This window comes from Mauremys reevesii, linkage group 2 (genome assembly GCF_016161935.1).
Source record: "Mauremys reevesii isolate NIE-2019 linkage group 2, ASM1616193v1, whole genome shotgun sequence".
NCBI lineage: Eukaryota > Metazoa > Chordata > Testudines > Geoemydidae > Mauremys > Mauremys reevesii.
The window spans coordinates 109712716-109738831 of NC_052624.1; the positions used below are offsets into that span (position 1 = coordinate 109712716).

General features: G+C 38.9%; 1 protein-coding gene across 1 annotated transcript in view; it reads right to left on the reverse strand.

The window, feature by feature from the left end:
- Positions 1-3664: 3664 nt before the first annotated feature.
- LOC120397277 (transmembrane protein 245-like) overlaps positions 3665-26116 on the reverse strand; it is a 132827-nt gene continuing 110375 nt past the window's right edge. The window contains exons 14-17 of the mRNA XM_039522976.1: positions 16130-16230; positions 13864-14038; positions 8870-9064; positions 3665-8393 (exon numbers count right to left, since the gene is read on the reverse strand). Of these exons, the coding sequence (XP_039378910.1) occupies positions 8348-8393; positions 8870-9064; positions 13864-14038; positions 16130-16230 (517 nt within the window). The 3' untranslated portion in view covers positions 3665-8347. The remainder of the gene's footprint in view (positions 8394-8869; positions 9065-13863; positions 14039-16129; positions 16231-26116) is intronic.

Genomic DNA, 26116 nt, shown 5'->3' on the forward strand with positions numbered 1-26116 from the left:
TGTTACTGCACAAGCTAACTTCTTCTTTGAATAGTGTCGTGATGGGTGCTCCACTGTAGGTGACTCCCGAGCAGTAACCCCCTTGGAGGGCTGGGACTTCAGAGTTGGGTTGGTCACAGATGATAGTACTGTGGAACCAAAGATGGCATCAGAGGCAGAGTCCCCAGTGATCACATAATGTTCTGCAAAGGCATGGACTGATGCCCATGTCGCCACTGCAGATCTCTGAGATGGGGACATCCTTAGAGAAGTGACAGATGAGATCGTTCTCATGGAATTTTGTTCTGATTTACACTTGATGCAACAATAACTTCAAAGGGATTGAGAATGGTGCAACTTGGGGCAAAAACTGCCCACCTACCTTCTTTAGGGTCCACCTTCTCCAAGAAGCAGGGAGAAACATGTTTTGAAAGCTGCAATTTTTGTTTTTGTAGAAGCTGCCGATAAAGCCATTAGACTTAGGAGTTGCTCCACTTTAAAAATTTATTCTGACATTTACACTGAATGTTCAACTTTATTACATCCCAGTCTGTAGATAATTTCAAATGCAGATTGAATGAATGCAGTGCTGGGTGTGTGGACAGCCACTGTCAGTAGAAGACTTTTTAGGATTCTCAAGTGTTAGGTCCTTATATGGTAAGGGGTGGTGCCCAATAAGAACATACCAACTTAACTACTTGTATCTCTTAAAAAGATGTAGTAGTTCCTTACCATTTTTATTACATAATTTAGTTCAATGCTGTCAGCTCAAATAGCTTTTGGGTGAGATTTTCCTTGAGAATAATTTTTATTTTAAGTTAGAAATTGCAGCATGCAGAGCAAATACAAAAGATAGGCCATTGAAAAGAGATACGGTGCAAGATCTTCTGATGCACCAAATATTTTCAGCATTTGACAAATTCCTCAGAAGTGGGTCTTCTTGAATATTTTGGTGACATGTATCCAGAGTTGATCATACTCCTTTGGCACCAAAAGGCTGGTTGTCAACTGGGCCGAATTAATCTGTGGTATAGTTTACTATAGTGTGAACTACTGAGTCACTAAATCCCTCTGGTTATATTAGCAAATTGCCCTCCAACCAGCAAAAAACACCTTGGGTTCATAGGTTGTGATCCACTTCCTATAGAACCTGGTTCCAAAATTTAATATAAATAAAGAGGTCTCACAATAGCATAGTATATTTTTGATTATTGAATACAAACATTTATTTGTACTGGTTCCTAATTAAAAGGAGATGGGTTAGCACTGATCATGGACACTTCCCTCGCATGGACACATAGGATAAAAATAATAGACAGGTTTTAGTCATCCGGAAAAATCATGTTAAGGTCTTCTCAGTAACTGAGCACACTACTCTGTTCACTGCATACTGTAATTTGGGAACCTTCTGAAGACAGCTTAATCGGAAGATGTTACATTTGCTAAAAAGGTCTGTATCAAATACATATAACCATACACTACTGGCCTTACCAAGCTGGAATATTGCAAGCTTGAACTTCAGCCTTCACATCTGTTTTAAAGATGAGAGCAACCGCAAAGGCTGTATTTGACCATTTCTGTTTTATGGTCATTTGAAATGCTCTAAAATTGTGCTTTGTGATACCAGATTACTATAATTTCTGTTCCCTATCAGAAATCGTACTGAAAACACCATTAGAGAGAGCATGAACTGCTGCTAAGCATCAACTATTAGTCTCCAGGGCATCCAGTAGTTACTGTACCTATTTGGACAATTACATCCAGGAATCCACTCGAATTTACCATAATCCTTATTCAGTTCAACTATGCTTTTATTCAACCATTAACAAAGACCCATACTTCTTTTAAACATTCAGCACAGATTTTTATTTCAAAACATATTAAACATTATGTTTGCAAAGGACTATGGCATGCATACAATACTGTGTTAAAAGCTTTTAATAGCTGCTACAGGAAACCTATTTGCTAGGAAACAAAATGTTCTGAGTAGTCAAAAATAAATTACGTTTTAAAATAATTATTCAGTCTGCTCAAGAGTTCTTACCAATAGCAACTGATATTTCTGTTGTTCCACCACAGACTGGCACAGGGATTATCTTTTCAAACTATTATACACGCAGTAATCATTACTATAAATTACCAGTTCAGGTATTATTACTTTAGAACGCAATTCTTATTCTGAAGATGTATCACATGTTAATTTACACACAAATTTGTCATGACAATGGGCAGTGAAGTTACTTCTCCAAATCCCCACAAATAACTTGAAATTGGAATGCACACCTCAAGTCAGGCACAATAACCGATGCTTTGTAATTCAACACATCTGTGGTGACATTAATATTGGATTCTAAGACTAGTTTGGTTATACAGTTTCTTTGGATTTATGTTTTCGACAAACTAACATATACAGAAAAGAAGCTATGCTGCCCTCCTACCAAAACACCAAATATTGGTGAGTACATATGGTAATTGCTTAGCTCTTACTCAGTTCAAAAACAAAAACAAAAAGTCTTAACTTTCACTGAATGCTGCAGAGTAACATTTTATTACATTTTTAAAAAGGTGAACATTTGACTGAATTTAATGCATGTGAAATACATCAGATTGACGACACTGGAGACGGAAGACATCCATCCCCAGAGCAAGTCAGTCATGGGCAGTAAGAAAGCAATAATCTTCACTGACACTGCTTTGACAAGGGACTTCTAGAAGAGAGGTGCTCTGGGCTGAGACTAGCAGCAAAGAGTCAACTGTGGTGGTTTTATTTATTATTCCAGCACCAAGACCTGGATGTCAATTTGTTTTTTCATTGAGCAGACTTTTGTTCTGATGTAACTCTGTATCATGCTGTTACATTGTGAGTATGTCAAAGCCTTGTGCAGGGAATGAAAATTACTTTTACTAGAAGTCAAAGACTTGTTATAGTTCACCCTCATCCAGTGACGAAAATAAAACAAAACACCAAAAACAAACCACACACACACACAACCAAGACTGGACTGAGTAAAACAGTTTTAAATTCAACAGACTGAAAACCCATCCGAGCATAAAATGAATGCTGTATTCCATTGGAAAGGTGTCAGATCTATTTTCCTCCCCCACCTGCATTAATTCCAAATGCTGCCATCTAAATGATGATTCTAAATGCTGCCATCTTCAGTACTAGAATATAAGCACTTAAACATGTGCTTAAGTCCATCACTATTTAGGGCAGCACAGAAACACACACATGGCTTTAATACAGACTTCAATGGGATTTGCTTAAATGTTGTCCTAGAGAGAAATGCTTTCCTGAATCAGACCGACTGCTGTAGCAGCACACCCTCTGAATCTTGGAACCTATTTTACAAAAGGAAAAGCAACAATTTCCAAGTCTAGTAATTCATAAATACCAGATACTAAAATGTCATCCTATAAGTGGGGGAGAAAAAAAGAGTAACATTTGGGAATTTGAAAGCCTGATATTTCATGACCTATTAAGGCTAGAAGTGCTCTGGTAGACCAGTGCAATTACTGTCAGGACCAATAGGCTCTACATTCTGGTTCTTGAGCTGTTACTAGAAAGATTGGTGTTAACTAGTTTTGTACCGCTATTACATCAGAACAATTTATTTAGTCACCTGATCAGATATTTGCTAGTTTCTCCCCAGTCTCTTTACTTATTTATTGTATACCGTATATAGACAGTTCCAGAAAATGTTTATTTCTACTATATACACAGGCAACACAACATTTTATTCCTAGGAATCACAAAAGAAAGTGTGTCAGTTAAAAATAATTTGAAGAAAAAACAGACTATGTATACACTTAAAAAAACCCCCGTAATGTGGAATCCTTGAATATGCTCATTACTTCTGATTTTTAAAAACACTTAGCTCATTTTTCACGCTTCATAAAATACCTGCTTTACCTTCATAGAATACTTGTACACATTCATCATAAAGCATGAAGGAATCTAACAAACTGACAGTAAGAAACAATGCCCGATTAAAGATCAAATCCACATGACTTTACAAACTTTAGGCCATTTTTTTTCCCCACAGAAAACTTGAGAATGAAAGGGGAATTGCATTGGTACATTCTGTAATTCTGGAGTGCCCAAAAAGGAAGAGAAAATACTGTTTTTACTCTCATATAATAAACCAAATAAGAGAAGTGAGTTCTGGAGAAGATCCATCTGTAGGTTTAAGGCATGTCAACTGTAACTAGGAGAGTGGAAACCATTATTCTCTCTTTTAAGACTACAGGCTTCCCTGAAACTGTCTACAGAAAATTAAATGATGTTGTTGATGTTAACCATAAAGTCTTCTAACTTTAATTTAAAAAAAAAATACACATCTTTAATGCAAATGCATTAAAAAAAACTATAGTTTATTTTCACAGTAGTGACCGTGAGTCTAGCATTGTGCTCTGAAGTAAGGGTGTCTGCGCCTAAGCAGACACATCACACACACAACACAAACAGTCTATATATGTATGAAGGTGATGGTGGGCCATGCTGCCACGTGGGGACGTGAAGTGCCATCTTGGACACTTGCATCATGGTGTCCTTCCAGCCTCGCTGTATTAAGTCTACTGGGGAGGCAGCCTTATAAGTAGTCTAATGACCCTAGAGCCAGGGATTAGCACTGCAGCAATATTTTTCTAAAGATGAAGAGTTTAACCTTAGCTGTGGACCCAATTTTCTTTTACATTTTTTACAAAGGTGTTATTGCTGAATTTAGGCTCGATCTTTTTAATAGAGGATTTAACATTTTTGCTGTATTAACTTTTTTTTTGAAATTAAGATAAACATACTGGATGCTAACACTGGAGACAGCAGTTAAATTTTCTACAACTTTTTTTATTGCAGTCTGCAGTTTTGGTTTCATAATCCAATAATCATTAACTACAATTCATGTGCCTAAACACTCCAATTTAATAAAAAAGGAGGAAATAAATCTACTGAAATGTATGCTAAAAACCATTAGTACGATAGAGCTATTGATAACTTAGTACTTAAGAAATCTAATGTGCTAGAAAAACCATGACAGCATCATGGCTGACACACCTTATGTTGTCATCATTATTTCACTGCTGAGTACCATCTCATGACAACCAATAAAAATAAGCATTCCTTTAACAACTCATTAAAATGACTGATTTTGTACTTGCACACAGAGTGTTTAATTTGACTATTATTCTAGAAACACTTTATTATGGTAATGCCAAGAAGATCCAGACTAAATCCTCATTGTGACAGAGGCTATAAATATGGAGTAGAGGGAGGGCCCTATTCGGAATGCCACTGCACAAAGAAGGGTCTATAAATCATATTTCCTGGGATCTATAACTGGGTTAAAAATTACTCAAAGATGTTTCTTTTCATACAAAGAATATATTTAGAATTGTTCTCTCCCCCTTTTTTTTTCTTTTTTAAAAGAATAACATGGATAAAATTAGTTTGGTAATTTTTAAGTTGCTGGAAAGTTGATTTAAAAAAAAAAACACATTTCAGATGTATGTTTCCACAAATGAAAATGGATGTTAAAAATGAAAATGAAAATGTGCAGGTCATTAGTTCCTGGTGACAATTTGTTTTTTGAACACTAACAGACATTATGTTAAAAACATATACTTTTCCATAAGGCATCTATATGTAAAGATTCTGATTTTTTACATTTGTTAAGCAAGCATGCGGGTGATTGAGTATTTTGACATGGTAATTTTAAAAGCAGAGTTTACTCATTATTATATTGTCATTGAGCCTCATGGCTCAAAGGGATATGGGACACATTCTTTGTTTCTCAGATACAGACATGGCACAAAGTATGGGATCTTAAATCTAGGTTTACCATGCATTTATAGCTTTCCTATTGTGTTATTAATGGCAAATATTAGTTGCAGTTAGAGACTGGAAGCCTCAAGTATTCCTTTTAAAAAAATGCATACATAAAAACAAATAGACAATGCGTATCGTATCAATGCTAAACACACTGATGGATTTTTTTCACATTGGGAAAGGAACATTTCAAAATAGCAACAACATGTCTTCTCAGTTTATTAATTTTTTTGCTATTATTGAAGATACTTGTGTTTCAAAAAGAACTCTCCTCATATCAGAGATTCTTCTCTGTGATTATAGTAAAGAAATCAACCTTTGTTTATGAGATCACTATCTGGTAGCATGGAAATGACTGACATCACAAATTCAGTAAGTCAGGGTTATGAAAGATCAGGTTAGATGTGAACATGCTATCTACGTAGAAAACACTTACCACAATCTTTAATAGTGAGCAAAAAGCAGCAAGAGAAAAGTGTAAAAATATTAAAGCCTGTGGATTCTTGTTAGTTGTATACATTTTAAAGCATTTCTCTCTCAAGTGACAACCCTTTTCAAAAGTTGCCTGGGTACACAATGACTTGATTAACCAAAACAGATACGTAATGCTGCTCAGCATGGTAGCATACACTAATATAACAGAACGTAGCAATTTCCCCAAGAGCAATTATAGTCTATTATTCATATACTGGTCTGTATACTACAGGAATATATTGATACTCTTAGTGAGATCCTGACTTTTTCCAAAATTGTCATTTATGAAACAAAATGATGTTGAATAATGTAAAGAGTCTAACTTTGTTCCACAGAAGCAAGGAAATTCAAAGTTAGGACAGTTACTCCATCCAGAACTACACATATTATGCCCATGCATTGCAGCACACTGAACTGATCTCAAAACACTGCAATACATAGGGCACAAAGGATCCAATCTTAGAAATATTATCTATAAACACATGTATGGTCATGTCAAAAAACTAGTAGCTATCTATAACAACCTCTCTCACTTGGGTTGAACCAGATCCTTGGGACTGGGTATGGACAGATTTGTACTATAGCTGTTTTATAATGCAAGGACAGATGAAGTGCATGACATGGCCTGTATTTTGTATAATCAGAAGAAGAAACCCTGCCATAAAGTCAAGGTAGAGTCACTCAGGAATGGAATGGTTTTGCTCTGGTATTAAAAACAAAACAAAAAAAAAACAACCATACCACCTACATAGCATCTTATTTGTATTGTACCTGGTGTCGGATGATCTGAGTGTATTCTTTGACCAAGTATTTGGGGTAAAAATTTTTGCTCACGTATTTGTCTTTTGAGTCTAAGAACTTACACAAAAAAGAATGTAATTACTTTTTGGTGCCAATAAACCACTATTTCAAACTTGCATCAATAACCAAGGTATGAAAAGCATTCAGTGCCACTAAAACTGCAATTTAAGGTCAACTACAGTTTGGGGGAAAAGAGAAAAAAAAATGCTCTAGTGTACTTCAATCTGATGCCCAGGACAAGAACACATTTTAGGAATTTGAGATCTCTGCTTGTCTTGTGCTTTCCCCCTTCCCCCATCATCTCTCACCTTCTTGATTATTACTTCTCAATAAATGAGAATAAAAAAAAATTGTGTCAACACAATCATTCAGCATCTTCCAAATACTGTAATTAGATATGGTAATCCAAGATTACTTCTGCCTGGAAATATTTAAGTCCTTTGGTTAAATTTGGCAAGAATCCATTGGGACTTTGTGTACATCATCTTACTGAAACCCGAGTGCATTAAATTAAGCTTTACCAATAAATCGAAACAGAATACTAAGTTTAACTGCAAAAGTGAACTCAAGGATTAAATTGTTTTTACAAATACTCCTATTCCACGTGAGGATAACCTACACTTAACACAATCTTCAAGTGGAAGCATAACTCCCTGACAGCATAAACACTATTAGTGTATACATAAATAAGCTTCAAGTGTTATTAATTGAATGGTGACTGTCACACCTCTCAAAAGAAATGCTTTGAGAAGCAGCAGATAATTATACCATATTTTCTTTTAATAGCAGGTGCTTCACACCTTTAAAAGTTTTAGCATCTCTACAAGTAAATACACCCTTCGATCAACTAAAGATTTCAGCAACAAAAGACTTGGGGATTTAACTTGTTTAAAATTACTAAAAGTCTAACAATGCAAACATCCAAAGAAATAAAAGCCAAGTTAGTCATTTCAGCAGATGGCATCCTTGATTCAGTGGGTATTACTTGTTCTTCTTGTATGAAGAAAAAAACTACACACAAGGCATCTGATCTTTAAGTCTGTGTGTTAATATGCAAAGTGATGGGAAGCAGACAGTTTCTCTTGCAAAGGCAAAGTGCTTAATAATGTAAGGCCAGCAGATGTGAGGGTTTATTTTAAACTGTGCTTAACTATGAGCTGTCACTAGGCACAGCTGGAAGAGGGACAGAAGGCCACGACTGTTCTGAACTCAATCCAGGTAGAAGAGAGTGACAACTTCATGTTGATCAGGTGCAAGATGGTGTAAATCTCACTCTGTGGCTATTTTCATCTCTTCAGGACTCTCTCTAGATGGCCTGAAAGAAAATATTCACTTACTGAGGGAGAGCAAACAAAGAAAGGGAAGAGGATGATAAAATGCATCGTTGCAAGATTACCGTATATTGTGAGACTGCATAAACATGGAAAGCTTTAGAACATAACTGCAAAACTAGACAGAAATTTGCTATGGGACCTAATCTTTATTTTTTGTTCATGTGAGTGGCCCCCATTGGAGATACAGGTATTATACATATGAGTAAAATGCAGGATCAAGCCCACAATTGCTAATCTTGCCCCGGTATGTTATTTATATCAATGGTTGCAGTCCCATGCATTACACTGCTTTGGAAACCACAATCCACCCCCTAGTTTTTATTTCTAGAGTATTATAGAATAACAAGTTCTTCCTAAAACCCTTCCCCAAACCCACAATGAATAGTTTCCTATTTATAATAAGTTTGTTCTTACACAGTCTGTGATTCACTCCACATCACACTAATCTATTACTTACTGATATATCTGCAGAGGCCATGGTGTTTGTGATGGGGTGGGAACTGAATTTGTTGGACTCACTAACATGGCACTGTATATGTTAGAGGCAACCACCAGTATACAAAGCAGTATGGGTCCTATGATCGCTCCTTCCAATCCTAGGTAATATGCTCCACCAGCTACTGCGAGGCCTGTCAGGTAGGGATGGCCACCTCTGGAATTACAGCATAAGGAGAATAAATTACTATAGAGCAATATTTTATAACAGCAAATAATATCATTTATGGAAATGTGGATTGATTAGAAAATATTATTTAGCATATCAAGCTGATGGAACTAGAGATTGCTATAAATGTTGTGAGTACAAACATTCTAGTATTATTCATTAGTATTTGGTCTTGGTAATGTCCACAATGTAGTAGACACTTTCCACATATTGAAGAAGTCTCTGTTACAAGTAGTTGATTCTAGGTAGGCTTCGGGTTTCAAAATGAAATGCTCAAGGCTAATCATAAAACACAATCTTTGTAACGATTTTTGAATTACAATTTATAAGATGGCTGGCAACATGTGTCTTCATGTAACCTCTAATTACTAAATGATGACATGTCATGTGTGCTCTAAGCTGTACACACGCTAACAAGAGTAGTTTGTAGATTCACAACATTTCATATTCTCTCTTTGGAATTAGTTTTATTTGCAGAATGGTAATGGGTAAACCAATGAAAATATCTACAGACATTCAATTTTAGCTGTCTTGTAAAGCATCATAAAGCCATCTAGGAAACACAGGCTTGGGAGCAGTCTAATAACAACTGCTCTCAAAGACTGTAGCAAGTATCTCAAAGATGATGCCTTTGTGTGTTAAGGCCTGACTATCACCCCATCACTGTTCTATACAGCAATACTAAAGCTGCCATTCTAAATACTGCCAATACTAAAGCCCTGCTTCGCTAAGCAAATCCTACAGCAGAAGAAGCCAACACTACAAATAAAAGATTGCAAATAAGCCGCTTGCAGGGAGGTAACCACATAATTAAAGGCTTGGCATGCTCCCACACACAAATGCATGATGGAAAGGCATCCATGAGTATAGCTGGGTTAGGGAAAAAGGAGGAATATCTGATTATTTTCAAAAAGTTTCCTTTTAAATTCAAAATTAAGCTGAAACTTGAAATTAAACCTTGCTCTATAGTTGTTTAAAAAGAGGAGGGGAAATTTCAAACATATCTAAAAATATCAGGGAAAAAATTATTCAAAATTTCAAAACTTTCTACCACTCCTAGTAAATAAAATAAATACATACATACATAATAATAAAAAAAGACACACACACCCTCGCCAGACCCCAACTAATTAATCTAGCCATCTGGAAACCACTCCTAAGTGATGTGTCCTAAAGAGATGATTAAAATTGGGTCAAAATGAGAATATTTTATCTGTACGTCCCCCCCACTGCCATACTTTAGCAGTTCAAATTAAATGGAACAGTTCCAAAGCACAAAACTAAAACCCAACCAACAGTATTATGCAAAAACCAAAACCTAGCCTGCTCCGCATACTTACAGCACATAAGCCAGCATACTGACAATAAATAAGGGACTGTGTGGAGAAGCTTGTAGTAAAATAAGTAGTACACATTTTGCGGTGTGGTTTTGGAACTGAATATAAGGGAATGAGAATACTGGCTAGCCAGGCAGAGTTCTGGCGGTTGATGTCAAACTGCTACACAAAGCACCAAAGACGCACCACAGTCCCGACTTATGCCATTTGCACTATTGCTGTTCTGATCTTTGTCACTACTGCACAGAGTGGGAGCTCAAAACGTAACACACAACTCAGCTTCACTTGTGACATAAATCAGATCTAATACGCAGAAGGGGCAGGAGTAGATAATTTGATTATGAGAGGGTGGGATTTAGACAGTTCTTTTGTTACCCTCACTAAAAAAAGTGGACTTGTGACTGATTGCTGAATTCTTTAACTCTTTGTAAATTTTTTCAACGGTTGTGTCAACTTTAATTTTTTTGGTCCAACTGGTTAAATTACATAGGCAGCTGCTCCAACAAGTTGCTGATGTATAAACTGATATTAGTTGTATCTCATTTAGAAAACCCTGCATAACCCAATTATAGCTATTTCTAATGCACTTAATCTAATCTACAATGTAGCAGAGTGTTTTTGTTTTATTTAATGGGAACAGTAGTGTTTCTTCTCTGACCTTTGGTAAATTCATCTCTATCAGAGGCATTTTATAGGCAGTAAACAGCCATCTCATTGCAGCTGAAAAAATTCTAATGAATTAATGGAAGAATGAGGTGATTGGCTTTTTAATGACCACTGTCCCTACAAGCACAAATAATCTATCATTGGAGAAGAGTAGTAATTTATACTTCACTTACTAGAACAAATTCATAGAAAAACAACCAGTGCAATAGTCTGAAGAAACTTAAGCCTATGTATATTTTCAAGGACCAGTTCTCTCTGCACAGTATCATTACGTGGCTCAGTTGGATGAGACCAAAAGATTTTAAGACTATGGCAAATCTTGTCTTCCCACAGAATAGAAATAAACAGTCTACCTAATGCTTTGATTTGATGAACAAACCTAGGTGCATTATAATAAAAATTAAGCTGTTCCAGCATCTGGCTAAAATAATTTAAGAGTTCTACTAGATGTACAATTACTCCTAAAGGCAGAGGCAACAGCAGTGCCTAAGAGCACATTTTTATATCTGTACATCACTACAAAGTTGGGACCATTCCTTGCAGATGTGGACCTCCACCAGAGTTTTTTGTCACCTCCAGACTAGATCACTGTAATGCGCTCTACTTGGAAAGCTGAAAGTTTCAGCTGCCTGCTTATTATTCTGGATGCAACTGAAGGGTTTGGATTTGACCTTACATAGGTTTGGAGTTTCTCTTCTCTCTCAACCGTTGAAATCAGAGGGAAGCTCAAGCTGTTAGGGCCACATTTTTAAAGGTATTTAGGTGCCTCAAGTTGCACATAGGTGCGTAGTGGGACTTCCAACAGCATGTAGGTTCTGAACTCCTACAATGGGGGCTAGGTGCCTATCTGTATCTTTAGGAACCTAAATACCTTCAAAAATCTGACTTGTAGTTCCTAGATTTTTTACATCTGGTGGTTAGTGCCAGAACATTCTTAAGGAGAGCCCCAAACTCTGGTACTCCTACTTAAGAACATAAGAATGGCCATAATGGGTCAGACCAAAGGTCCATCCAGCCCAGCATCCTGTCCACCGACAGCGACCAATGCCAGGTGCCCCAGAGGAAGTGAACCCAATAGGCAATGATCAAGTGATCTCTCCTCTGCCATCCATCTCCACACTCTGACAAACAGAGGCTAGAGACACCATTCCTTACCCATCCTGGCTAATAGCCATTAATGGATTTAATCTCCATGAATTTATCTAGTTCTCTTTTAAACCCTGTTATAGTCCTAGCCTTCACAACCTCCCTGAGGCAAGGAGTTCCACAGGTTGACTGCACTGTGTGAAGAACTTCCTTTTATTTGTTTTAAAACTGCTGCCCATTAAGAACTAGGGGCCACCAAATGAAATTATATTATGGGAACAAGTAAATAGCTTTTCCTTATTCACTTTCTCCACACCACTCATGATTTTATATACCTCTATAATATCCCCCATTAGTCTCCTCTTTTCCAAGCTGAAAAGTCCTAGCCTCTTTAATCTCTCCTCATATGGGACCCATTCCAAACCCCTAATCATTTTAGTTGCCCTTCTCTGAACCTTTTCTAATGCCGGTATATCTTTTTTGAGATGAGGAGACCACACGTGTACGCAGTACAGAACATAATTCAACCTCCACGTGAAGGGAGTTTGGAAGAAACATTCGCCATGGACTGATTAATCCGTAGTTGCCTACTACTGGGTTTCTTGTGCCTTCCTCTGAAGCATCTGGTACTGGTCATTCTAGAGCAGGGGTGGGCAAACTTTTTGGGGCGAGGGCCACATCTGGGGGAGGAAATTGTATGCAGGGCCAGGGCAGGGGGGGTGGAGTGCAGGATGTGGAGGAAGGGGCTCAGGACAAGGGATTGGGGCAGAGAAGGGGTGCAGAGTGTAAGAGGGGGCTCAGGGAAGGGGGTTGGGGTACAGGAGGGGTGCAGAGTGCAGGACGGGGCTCAGGGCAGGGAGTTGGGGTGCACGGGGTGCAGGGTGCAGCAGGGAGCTCAGGGCAGGTGGTTGGAATGCACAGGAGTGCAGAAAGGGGCTCAGGGCAGGGAGTTGGGTGCAGGAGGGGTGCGAGGTACAGGCAGAGGGCTTAGAGCAGGAAGTTGGGGGGCGGGGGGCAGAAGGGGTTTGAGCTCCAGCCCAGTGCCGCTTACCTAAAGTGGCTCTGGGGTGGCAGTGGCGCACACCAGGGCCAAGGCAGGCTCCCTGCATGCCTGCCCTGTCCCCACGCCACTCCAGGAAGTGCTGCGGCCCCTGGGGGTGGGGGGGCGCAGAGGGCTCTGCGTGCACACATGGAGCCCTTTGCCTCCCGGCCCAGGGGCTGCTTCTGAGAGCAGCGCCGGGCCCGCAGCACCACCAGGGGTAATCCCGCGGGCCGGATCCAAAGCCCTGAAGGGCCGGATCCGGCCCGCGGGCCATAGTTTGCCCATCCCTGTTCTAGAGTGAAGGTACTGGACTAGATGGACCATTGGTCTGATACAGTATGTATGGCAATTCCTATGCTCCTGTATTTGCTTTGATTCTTTCTCAAGCAAAGCCAGAGTTGGCTGACTTTCAGGGTCTGATGCAAGACTTATACATGCAGACTGCTGCTGACTGGTTGGGTAGAGAGGAGAGTATTGTGGTAGTACTGACGTTCTGAAAAGTTAGATTATTATTATTATATGGTCTCAATAAATCTGTTCATGTGCTTATAACACTGAAAACACCACTATAGTTTGGACAAAAGTTAATTAAGGCAAGAGTGTGATCCAACATAAAAAAATAGCATGCTTTGAGAGGTCTTCAGCGAGACACTTACCCTGATATATCTGAGTAGATTGCTGTGTCTACAAAGTACGTTGGCAACAGGTGAAAAACCAAAAGCAAAATGGCTTTGCATCCTTCTCCTTGGGTGAGCCACAGATCTAGAATTGCGGGTATCGCTGCCCAGTATGTTCCCAGAAATGGAACAGCTCCAAGTATTGCTGCCAATGCTAACATAATAGAGTACGCCATAAGTCAGAAGTTAGGAAGGAGAGATCAGAAAACATATTTTAAAAAAATACTTCGGGTCAGATTCTGTCACCTTTACTGTGCAAATAGTCCCATTTAAATCAATGGGACCACTTAAAATAAGGAACAAAAAAAAGTTGCAGATCAGGCCTTTGGAGTATACAGCTCTTCCTTTTTTTTGGTTATTATACCTTCTCCAAAATTCTGATACCTAAATTCTTTCCATATAAAAAATGTTTGATTGTGACATAAAAATGGATGTGAATAAAAAAAAAAAAAAAACACCAAGCAGGAGAAGCAGTCTTTTCAACCCAAGGTAGAAACTTCTATTTTACTCCTGGGGGAATTCTGTGCCACTGCGCAATTCAGATTTTTGTAGAAATTAACATTGTGCTTGCAGAATTTCCTTTCCCCTACAGAAATGGGCCGCAGCGCTGCTGGCTACCACTAGGGGCCACTGGACCCAGCAGAGTCCAGCTCACACATAGAAGATACTGCTGGGGGGAGGGGGATGGAGCTAAAGGGTTCCTGACAGCTGCAGTTCCCAGTACACACTGAGGGACGGAAAAGGTAGTGCCTAGGAAACTCCATGCAAGCCTAAGACTGAACATCAGACTGTTTCTCCCTCTCGATCCCTGAACTTGGGGGGAAGGGTATCTGGGCAAGGGGGGTCCCCGTGGCTGGGCTCTGGGGAGGGAGGGAGAGGGTTCAGATGTATTTGCTTGGGGGGTACGGGCGCACAGCTGGGCTCTGGGCAGGGGAAGGGAGTAGAGAAACAGGAACTAGGTTGTCAGACGTTTCTTTAACTCTCTACTTCTAGGGGAATCTTTGTGTGTGTCTGTATTGTTACAGACATTCTTACTGACAGGTATTTTGAAATAAATTACAAAAATTGAAATTGGCATGATTATGTAGTGTTATTTTGACAAATAGACATGATAGAATTGTGCAGAATTTTAAAATATTGGGCACAGAATTTAACTTTTCGGCACAGAATGCCCCCATGAGTGCTATTTATACACCAATACAGTTGTGATCAGCCATATGGAAATTAAAAAAAATTATATTTTTATTATAGACAGGGCTCGTAAAGCTACCCGTTATTACGGTTGCCCAACACTTCCCTTTTTTACAGGTCCTGTTTTCAGTTGCTTACAACTTTGCTAAACTTTAACCATTTCCACTGAAATTTTACATGTCATGTCATCTGCCTGTCTCAGGCAGGCCTTCTCTCCCCCCGCATAATAAAAGCTTCAGCATTTCCAAAAATGAGGCTAGGAAAAAATTCTTTGAACAGCTCTACCATCCCATGCTTTAGAGTAGGGACTGGAAATCTGTCAGGGATGTGGCTTTTGCTGTCCCCAGGACGTATGCCCAAATTTGACTGACCTATAAGTCTTTGAAAAGTAGAGATTTCAGAGAATGTAGGTGCTTTAAAAAAAAAAAAAAGATTCTGTCCTCACTGAGCATGCTCCAGACTCTTACCGCTGCTAATGTCAATCAGATGGGGCATGCACCAACACAACAGAGTGAGCGAGCATGCTCATCCCCTCACAGCTTGTATGTGTGAGAGACAGACAGGCTTTTGCATATGCCATCTCCACAGACCACATGCTCTCTCTAGCTCAGGGCTACAGGAGCAAAGACAGGCTTCCCCCATTGTGGCTGCTCCAGGCTGGAGTGGGGCCAGGCAATGAGGCTGACACCAAAAAGCCTCCCTTCTCCTGTGCTCTTAATGACAACCCCCAAATGGCACTCTCAAAGCGTGGCAAAGGAAGCAGCCTGACTGCAGAAGGGACAAAAACTGGACTGTTGGAGGCAAAGGAGTAGATTAGGACAAGATGTCTCGTGAGCCTAGGACCGCACAACGAACCTTAGTTCTGGCATTTCCTTACTTCTGAGTGCTTGAATTTGAAATCTTAAAGTTATTTTGGCATAGTTTGCATGTGTAATTATTAATATTTCAAACGAAGATCTTTATACAGGCAATATTTAATCACTACTGCCACTGCACAATAAAAGGATACATAGCTACCATCTGTAAAATAAATAACATTTGTTTTGGTTCTTACCTGATGGTATGAAGACAATATTAATTCCAAATATGGTGTGAGTGAGCCAGGTGTACAGTCCATAGAACCCAGCCATTTTGAGAGAAGCATCAAACACACCTCTAGAATGATCAAAGAAACCCAATTAAACTACTGATTACAAAAGTGGAGGAAATATCAAAACACATGTCCAAGTGCATCATACTATTAGTGAAGTAAGTTACTTGGTTCAATTCTAATGATGAATAAATTATCCATTTATTCCCTATGCCAAAGGATGCGTTCAACTCAAAGTGGATTTTTTTTTGATTTGCCAAAATTTTCACAATTGTCAGATTCTGTTAAACCCCAAATGACTCCCCCCCCCCTTTTTCTAAACTGCCTGTGAGCTGAAAATTCAGTTATTCACACGGCTCTACTTATTAGCTTTATGTGCCTTCCCTTGCTAATCATCATCTACATCATCTCCCTGCTGCCACCTTACTCCCACCTTACTGTTTTTGTAGGAATTTATGTATATCTAGTAATTTAAAATGCACCTATGTGAAGCTGTGGGTATATATACACAGAACTTATAAATTAGGACTAATGTCTCAAATATGAAATCCTCAAAGAGACCTAAACTAGAAGCTCATCGTCAAACACAAAACATTCAGCCATTTGCCCAGAAAAGACATGGCGGAGAAAAAAAAAAGTTTTGAGCAGTGACCTGAAAGTTAACAAATTCAGATCAATATGGGTGATGGGGTGGGGAGGGAGTGGTTTGCAATGTTGTTGATGCTTCACTGAAAACACCCTGAGCACTATAGCTGATCTCATTTGCCATAGTACCACATCGGGAAAGGATAGTCTGAAACAAAATACTTCGTGTCCTGGTTAATGCAAAATATACAATATATTTTAAGTTATGCTAGAAAGAAACAGCTCAAATCTTTACAAAGAAAAACAAATTACATTAAGCAAGCTAAATGTCAGAGCTTGTATAAAAACTTCAAAATATTAAGATACTATCATATTTCGATTAGATAAAACAATCAGAATTATTTCTGCACTCTCCTTTTCTATTACATTGAACGCAATATGCCAGTTCTCTACAAAAGTTTAAAGAATATAATTTTCTTGTAATGAAAGTCTGTTTACAGAACTAGTTCTGTTTTTAATTACTTACACTATCAAAATAAATCATATCTGAAGTGTCAGAAAAAATGTAAGTTCTGTTCTGATTAACTGAAATTCCTGTTCTTTTTACCCACTAGCTTCTCAAAACTAGCGTGGCAAGTGTCAGTTTAAACCCTGTATACAATTTCGTCTGTAGCTGGTTTCCATGTCCAAGATATTTAGGTTTTGGAGAGGAAAGCCTTCAGAGTTGCTCACAAAGATGAAATGCTACATATGTACCACCAAGCCTGGAAGGAAGTAATAAAAAACCATTTCAACTTTACCTACTGAGAGCTCTCCTCCTGGTAACACTAAGAATTCGTCTCTTCCCTCCCATCTTCGCCTAATCCTTGCCCAAGTAATTTCCTCCTCTGTCAGGCTCTTCTAGCACCTGAACCCATCCCAAGGCGTTCCCTTCTAATGATGGAGCAAACCCTTCTTCTTTATAAACAAGGAGAGGGGTCTGCAACCATTAAGTGAGGCCCCTAATTGGGGAAGTGAATTTTTTTTAAATTGCTATATAACTTGTCAGGAGCCTTCAAAAATAAGAAAAATCATAATTAAGAGGATTCTGTTACGCTTTAATACTTAAACATTGGTTGTGGGAACCCAAGTTCCAGTATGGCTTAATATGAAACTTTTAAATCCTCAGGTTTATAATGTCCTTTGAAACTGAATATGAGCTGCTACACAAATAAAGTTGAGGTTAATATGTCTAGCCAAAAAAATCACTGAAAAGTATCCCCACAGTCTCTCTCTGCTTACTCTCTCTTAGAAGATGCTTGTATACTTTGCCAAAATTAGCATGATACATGGTCTCCAAAGAGATTTTTGAGAGTGGATGGATATTAGTTTTCAGTTTATGAGCTCTGGCTTGACGCAGGTGTCTGAGGTACCAACCTCACTTGAAATTAAACTGTTCTATCTACAGCTACTTGAAAGAGATTTTTGGGTACTCAGTCAGTGAAAATTTCCCCATAGCCTATGAAAGAAAAGAGGACTGTCCTACTATGATAAATGCAATAGTAAACAGAAACAACTCCATGAGCCAAAAAACCCCTTTGGATTTCCAAATATAACTGTGTATTAGAAAACAATTGCAAATCTGCTTTCGGCACACAGGAAAGCACTTGAAATAGAGGATCAAATTCATTTTAATAACCAAGTGAAATCTGTAAGAACTGCATCCACTTATGCCCTGCACTCAGAGCTTAAAATAAAGGCATTTCAGACATGTCTTTTATAATTAGCAATAGCTAGTATATTTTCTTAATATGCTAGTGTTTCAATGAGTATATAGTCTGCACAGATCACTAAGAACTAATCTCAATGAGACCATAAAAAAAAATCACTACATAGCTTTAGAGCTGTGTATTTACTTAGATAAGTTATTTTTGTTATTTACTTATTGATAATGCAGTAGGCAGAGCTTTTAAGTAAGTTTGATAGTGTTTACACTGATACACCAGTTATTCATTATGCATATGCCATTAGAATAATAAAAACGAGGAAATTGACTGGACAGGCTTAAATTTGTTACACTCAAAACTTCTCAACATTTGGATCCAATTTCTGCTATCATAACCATGAAGCACATCTCTGAATGTGAGCCCAGTTAGTCATTTTAGTAACTGATATCAACATTATGCATTATCTCCTCCATCTACGTGATGACAGACCCTCAGAGTGGTTTGTGCAAAAATCATAAAGTTCTATATTACCATAAAAAGAGGCAGACTTTTTTGAGCCAATTTAGCAAGCTAATATTTTCACTTACACGGGAAGGATTAATTTGAGCTTTTGAAACTGCTCAGATGTGTAATCCAATAGGGAGGTGTGAATGTTGCTTAGTCTTTACGTGTTTCAACAAAGTCAGAAAGCCAAATGCAAAATGTATCACTTAGGAACACCTTGTGGATGAAACATCACTTGGAAGAGCTATGGTCTGTAAATGGGATTACAGAAATTAAAGAACAGTGTATGGCATATCTTGATATTCTTGGTTTTACTTAACTGCAAAAGACACACACATGAGAAAACAAAAGAATAGTAAGAGTGCTCACCTTGTGCTATTCAAGCTCAAAATCTGGGGGTGGGGGAAATCATGTTGGATCCCCACATACTTCTGGATAGTTACATAGCAGCAGTGACCAAAAATACATTTCTATCATTTCTACTTAGCCATAAAGTTGTAGATTCTAATATGGTGATTCCTGACTTTTTCCAGTTAGTACCGGATTAGAATCAATGCAGTGAGGCTAGAGCTCCCTGTTAATTTCTTAGTGAAATTTACGGTGATTTTCTCTAATTGGGCCTTAAATGAGTTGGCTCCTGGTTATCTCTCATTACCTTTCCCCCATGAGATACCTCTGAGATCACATGAGGCAAACAGCCGCTAGTCACACAAAGAAAGGATGGAAGGACGACATTTACAAGTGAGGGCTTCTGGACTGTGGAATCTACTTCATGCTTCAGACAAAAGTATTATTTTACTTCCAGGGCTCTCTACAAGGCCTATTTGTTTTCTAAAGTTCTTCCTGAGCACTGGGGAAAGAGGAGCAAGTGGACTGGGCTGGAGGGAGAGTTTTCATGTGAGGCAGTAGAGTGGACCTATGAGGGATCAATTTATTGGACACTATCCTAAATACCAACATGTTTTTATACTAAGGGTACACGCACTTTGAGCACTGGATGCAAATATAATTAAAAATTGGAAAAAAAATATGCTGTTCCAACAACTTGTAAAATATAGTACCATGAATAGCATGTCAGAAGCCAGCTGGTGGCCTGCTACAGAACAAAGGCCAGTTATCCTCACTGTAATAGGGATAAGGGAGCTCAGGCAACCTAGAATACTTGGTTTGCTTTTCGTCTCTCAGAGAGGTTCAGGAGATGCATAAAAGGAAGAGAAGTCAACTTTTCAGTCATCCCCCAGCCACCTGCTTTAGCAAAAATCCTCTGCCTTAGTTAAGTTGGCTACAAGACTGCAAACTAATGACAAAGCTGAAAATGCCGCTTTTATCAGAGTGGCACTTGGCAACAGCAGGACCCAGAGGAGAGGCAAAGTAAACCCACCACAGGCAGGTAACTTGCAGGAGTCAGTATACTGGGAGAACTGGTAGTAACCATAAATTATAAGTATGAAGTTAGGGAAAGGAGGAGAAAAAGCACATCTGGGGAGTAAAAACTAAAATAAAATGTCTTTTACTATCAGCTATCCTGTAGAGAATGAATAGACACATTATTTGAAACGGGGAACTCCAATATTCTGCAATATTCTACAAACCTAGGAGAGACATGCTAACAAGAACAAGCTTTACACATTTTTGTTAGTCACTGAGGAAAACCTTACTACAATTAATACCCTGTACACTTGTTTAAATAATGGAACTTCTTGGGGGTGTTTATACTTTGTGCAACTTAATACTTAAAAGGGATAGCAACTGTTTAAACATTATGTATTACTTAAAACTTTATGTAATACACAAAACTAGCCACATTTGCAATTGTAATGGGGAGCATGGACACAGAAACTGCACAGGAACTGAGTAATTTAAACTGATGCTCTCATGCCCTAGATACCTATCAATTTCCAGCTCTGGATACATCTCTTAATTCTCCAAACAAGAGGGGTCAGGATAGATCTGGAGAGGCAATACATTCAGAAAAAAGTTACTGCTAGGTAACGTCTCTCCTTTATCACACTGCCTGAGCATGAAGCCTGCTGTAGGAAATGACTAGCTAGCCGTGAAAATTCTGAAGGAAAGCTGCTAATTGAAAAGACTGAAGCACTACTCTTCAAAACGGAACATCTGATCTAGACTGAGTATTGAGAGAATAATGTTTTGTACAAACAAGAAATGAGCTGCAAATAGCAGAACTGAAACAGCTTGTTTGTGGCTTTTCACAAAAAATCTAACCATCTTTTAGCCCTCTTAAAAAAGTTTGCCCTATCAAGATAAAAACTAATCATATTTCTTTATATATCCAATTCCACCATGAAGATGTGAAAGGAAAAATTATGGTAAAGTAATTGACTGATTCAGTAAAATTCAAAGACCACTCTACTAAACAAAATGATAGGAGATCAACTCTACTTTGGTCCTTAGGAGAAGGTGTAAACAGGATCAAGCGTGTGTGTCATCAGAGCCTGCTGTTGAAAAGAAATCTCTTGGCTAATGTTACAGCCACAAAGAAAAACTGTGAACGTGCAATGTGAAGGAATAGGTAGATGAGTTTTCAAATTGTAGGAGACTTGTGAAAATTAAGTTTAAATACCACAAACTCATCCATTTACAAATCTAGGAATATACTTCTACCTTATCCTTAAGAAGCCATTTTACTAGGTTAAGAGGGGGGAAAAAGACTTGGCCCCATCCCCTGCACAGTAAAAAGGTAAGAAGAGATAGTTATGTACACTTTAGCTGTAAATCAACAAAGGATTGTCTTTATGAGACATAAAATGCTCCAAAATAAGTCAGCCAATGGAACAGAATTGGACCAGCCTTAAGTTTAGACTCTATATCAACTTGAAAAGACTTCCTCCAACATGACTCCTTAGATTAGAAGATGTTTCCCATAATTTCAATAGCAAAGATGTGATTGACTAAAGAAACACAGGGTACGTTTACACTGCAATTAGACCCCCAGTCAGCTGGAACTGGCCAGCCACAGGTCTCAGGTTAAGAGGCTTTTTAATTGAGGTGTAGACATTTGGGCTCAGGCTGCAGCCCAAGCTCTGGAACCCTCCCACCTCACTGCATTCTAGAGTCCAGGGCTCCACCCCGAACATCTACACTGCAATTAAACAGCCCCTGAGCTCAAGTCAGCTGGCACGGGCCAGCAGCAGGTTTTTAATGGCAGTGTAGACATACCCACAGTGACCCCAGCTTCAACAGCCCAGCAACCACACTTTTAGGAGAGACTTGGGCTTGAAGAAGGTTCCTGACGAGGGATAACATTTCCAAGAACTACATCTGTTGAAGTGAACAAGATCACTCAGGTCCTGTCCTGCCATTTCAATGTGTCTACATTCTCTGGCACAGAACACTGAACATTGTGTGTTCCAGTTTGTGACAAGCAAGTCTACATATGGATTAGTCCACTTAAAAAAAACAAAACAAAAAATCCAATCACTGATTCCTTTGAAGACCACTCAGGCCTGTTCATAGTAACAATTTAAGGTGGTTTTCACTCCTCCAGAAGTAGATGAGAAAGCACTGACCTTGTTCATGGTGCACCATTCCTGAGATTTACTGCATCTTGTCATAGCCAGACCAAGATCCCCCCTGCCTATTCAAGTAATAGTCTGCCATAATATTACCAAACAATTAAAAAAAAGAGTAATACTAATCCTGTGCAGGGAGAAGGTTAGGATTGTGACTGCTCAGGCTGGTGAAGCGAGGAAATGAGGGATTGCTATCAGGTAGAGATTTTATTTTGCATCCAAGGAGCATGCACATGCATGACCCTGATAGTTTACTGCATTGAGAGGGGTGGCAATTTGTAAGACAGTGCTTGCTACTCCTAATATGTGGATCTGCAGAGGCAATATAATGAGGAGAAAGTTAAAGTTACATAGTTAATCTCTCAAAATGTCTGGAAATGCCATAGTTAAAGTTGCACATTCATTATATATATATATATTATACACACACACATACATACACACACACACATATATACATATATATATATACACACCCCACGCCCCGTGGATAGTTTTATAAGAGGTATAATTAAGCATCTTTATATTACATAGTATTTAAATATACTTGTATTTATTCATGTAATTTTAATATCTTTTACCTTGTACACAATTATACAATAGTCCTCATACAATTTCATACCTTAATTGTATGTAATTCTGTTTATATACACTTATAAACACACATACCATACAGATATATAAATATTATATATGTTTATTTACATACAATCCAGAGGAGAACTGGATGAGAATGGAAATACACAAACAACACTTTCTGGAAACCTGCTGTCTGGTGGGTAAAGAAATTTTAGCTTTTTAAATTACTGACCCCCATATAATGCTAGTCAATATGTCTGGTTGAGCAATAACTAAAAGGTCAGGCACATGAGGCAGATGGTAACTACAAAAACAGAATGAACAACCTATGTCAGTTACAATACTGATCGTATTTGTGATAAAACAATATGGAAGCTCTTACACAACCAGCTAATGTTAGCTAAATACACCTCATTTCCCTAGTTTAGAGAGCCTAGAAGAAGATAATATTTTCTCAGACAAATGATTTTGTGCACTGAGAGTAGTACCGTATAGTACTATGGTCTCATATGTTTTTTGCAGCTTGACCTAAACGCTGCACTGGAGTGTTGCAGAAGACTAGAAATTCTGTAGTAGCTCTGGATACGTTAAATAAATGGGAGGAGAGTTTGCAGAGTAAAATGAATGAATAAACTGAAATATGCCTTTTATTATTTAATTTCATATTAAAATTAAGTTTATATTCACCTGGAACATTAATTTTCAACAATAACTGATTCTTATCTAATGCTTTTCATCAGTAGATCTCAAAGCTCTTTAGAAAGGAGATCAATATCATTACCTCATTTTACAGATGGAGAAACTGAGGCACAGAGAGGGGGAGGGGAAGTGACCTGCCTAAGGTCAACCAGCAGGTCAGTGGCACAGCTGGGAATAAAACCCAGGTCTACTGAGTCTCCGTCCCTTGCTCTATCCTCTAGGCCACACTCAGAGAATGGTATTAGTCCAGCTGTTGCAGCCATTTGGGAAAAACTGGAGATTTGAAATAAATAAAGCGAGGGATAGTTTAGGATTTTGGAACATAGGAAGGTATGGGAGGCTATTTTAAGTTGTGAAATAAGCAAGTTAGCTGGTTATTTCTGTTAAAATTACTAGCAGTAATTAACCAACAGTTAATTTTGAAACCTAATGTCATAATTAACACTCCACTGTGATCATCAGGTAGTTCACCCTTTCCTTAGAGTTAGGGTCTGCCTCATTCTGCACACAACCTGAAACATCACTGAATTAATTTGGAATGTGAATCTGAAAGGTTTTCACCACCAAAGCCAAAGCATAGATTCTGGTACACAAATCTGATTCAAAAAGTGGATTCTATCCTGATTTCAGAAAGGCAAAAGGGGAAGGAAGGAAGGAAAATTTTGGAAATGCCATTTTTAACCTTCTACCCTCACCCTGTTCAAACATTATACTCACTGAAAGCAAATGAACACTAGCAAGAACTATAAATTGTGAAAATGTAATACACTTTTCCGCATTCTTGTGAGCCATAAGTCTCTGTAATAGATACTTCTGGTACTGAAAGGACATATAGTGCATGCAGACTTCTTTCAAGACTTAATTTATTAAACAAATGTTAACAAAAACTCACTCAATTAAAAAGGTATACTATTAACGCTGCAGTCAAAAATCCACACATTCTAGCTTTCCTGGGCATATTATACACTTTTACTCTTAATATGCTGGAAGACAATTGTTTTCTCTGGGAACTGTATCACCATCTCATTTTCTTCACTATTTGACTATTCTGTGAAAGCAATAGCCTGGATATATTTAGGTGATTGATGCAGCTTTTGCATAACACAGCTCCCTACATCTTCTGAGGCCTAGTCTACACTACGAGTTTATCTCGAATTTAGCAGCATTAAACCAAATTAACCCTGCACCAGTCCACACAACGAAGCCCTTTATTTCGATATAAAGGGCTCTTAATATAGATATCTGTACTCCTCCCTGACGAGGGGAGTAGCGCTGAAATCGATATTTCCATTTCGAATTAGGGTTAGTGTGGCCACAGTTTGACAGTATTGGCCTCTGGGAGCTATCCCACAGTGCACCATTGTGACCACTCTGGACAGCAATCTGAACCTGGATGCACTGGCCAGGTAGACAGGAAAAGCCCCGCAAACTTTTGAATTTCATTTCCTGTTTGCCCAGCGTGGAGAGCTGATCAGCACAGGTGACCATGCAGTCCCAGAATCAAAAAAGAGCTCCAGCATGGACCGTATGGGAGATACTGAATCTGATCTCTGTATGGGGCGATGAATCTGTTCTATCAGAACTCCGTTCCAATAGACAAAAATGCCAAAACATTTGAAAAAAAATCTCCAAGGCCATGGACAGAGGCCACAACAGGGACTCAACACAGGGCTGCGTGAAACTTAAGGAGCTGAGACAAGCGTACCAGAAAGCCAAAGAATCAAATGGACGCTCACGGAGGGAGGGGCGACTGACGCCTGTAGCTATCCCACAGTTTCTACACTCTCTGAAAATCATTTGAATTCTTAGCTGAGCTCCCAAAGCCTGGAGGGTCAAAAACATTGTCGCGGGTGGTTCAGGGTATGTGTCGTCAGCCCCCCCCCCCCGCCCCATGAAAGCAAAGGGAAAAAAATCGTTTCTCGCCTTTTTTCCAATGTCACCGTATGTCTACTGGATGCTGCTGGCAGACGCGGTGCTGCAGCGCTACACAGCAGCATCCCCTTGCCTTGCCTTATGGATGGCAGATGGTACAGTAGGACTGCTATCCGTCATCGTCATCCCGTGGGTGCTCCTGGCTGGCCTCGGTGAGGTTGGCCGGGGGCGCCTGAGCAAAAATGGGAATGACTCCATGTCATTCTATTCTTTAAGCTTTGTCTAATGGAGATTCAGTCCTGCCTGGAATATCATGGCAGCTGGAGGCTTCTGCCTCAGGCTGCTCTCCCCAGTCAGCAGCACCATGTGGTCGTGCCCACCCCTTGCTATCAGGGCTCACAATAAGATACTTAGATCTCTACATTTTGCTGCAAATAAAAAAATTAAGCTGCCGTCCCTAGAACTGTCTCCCA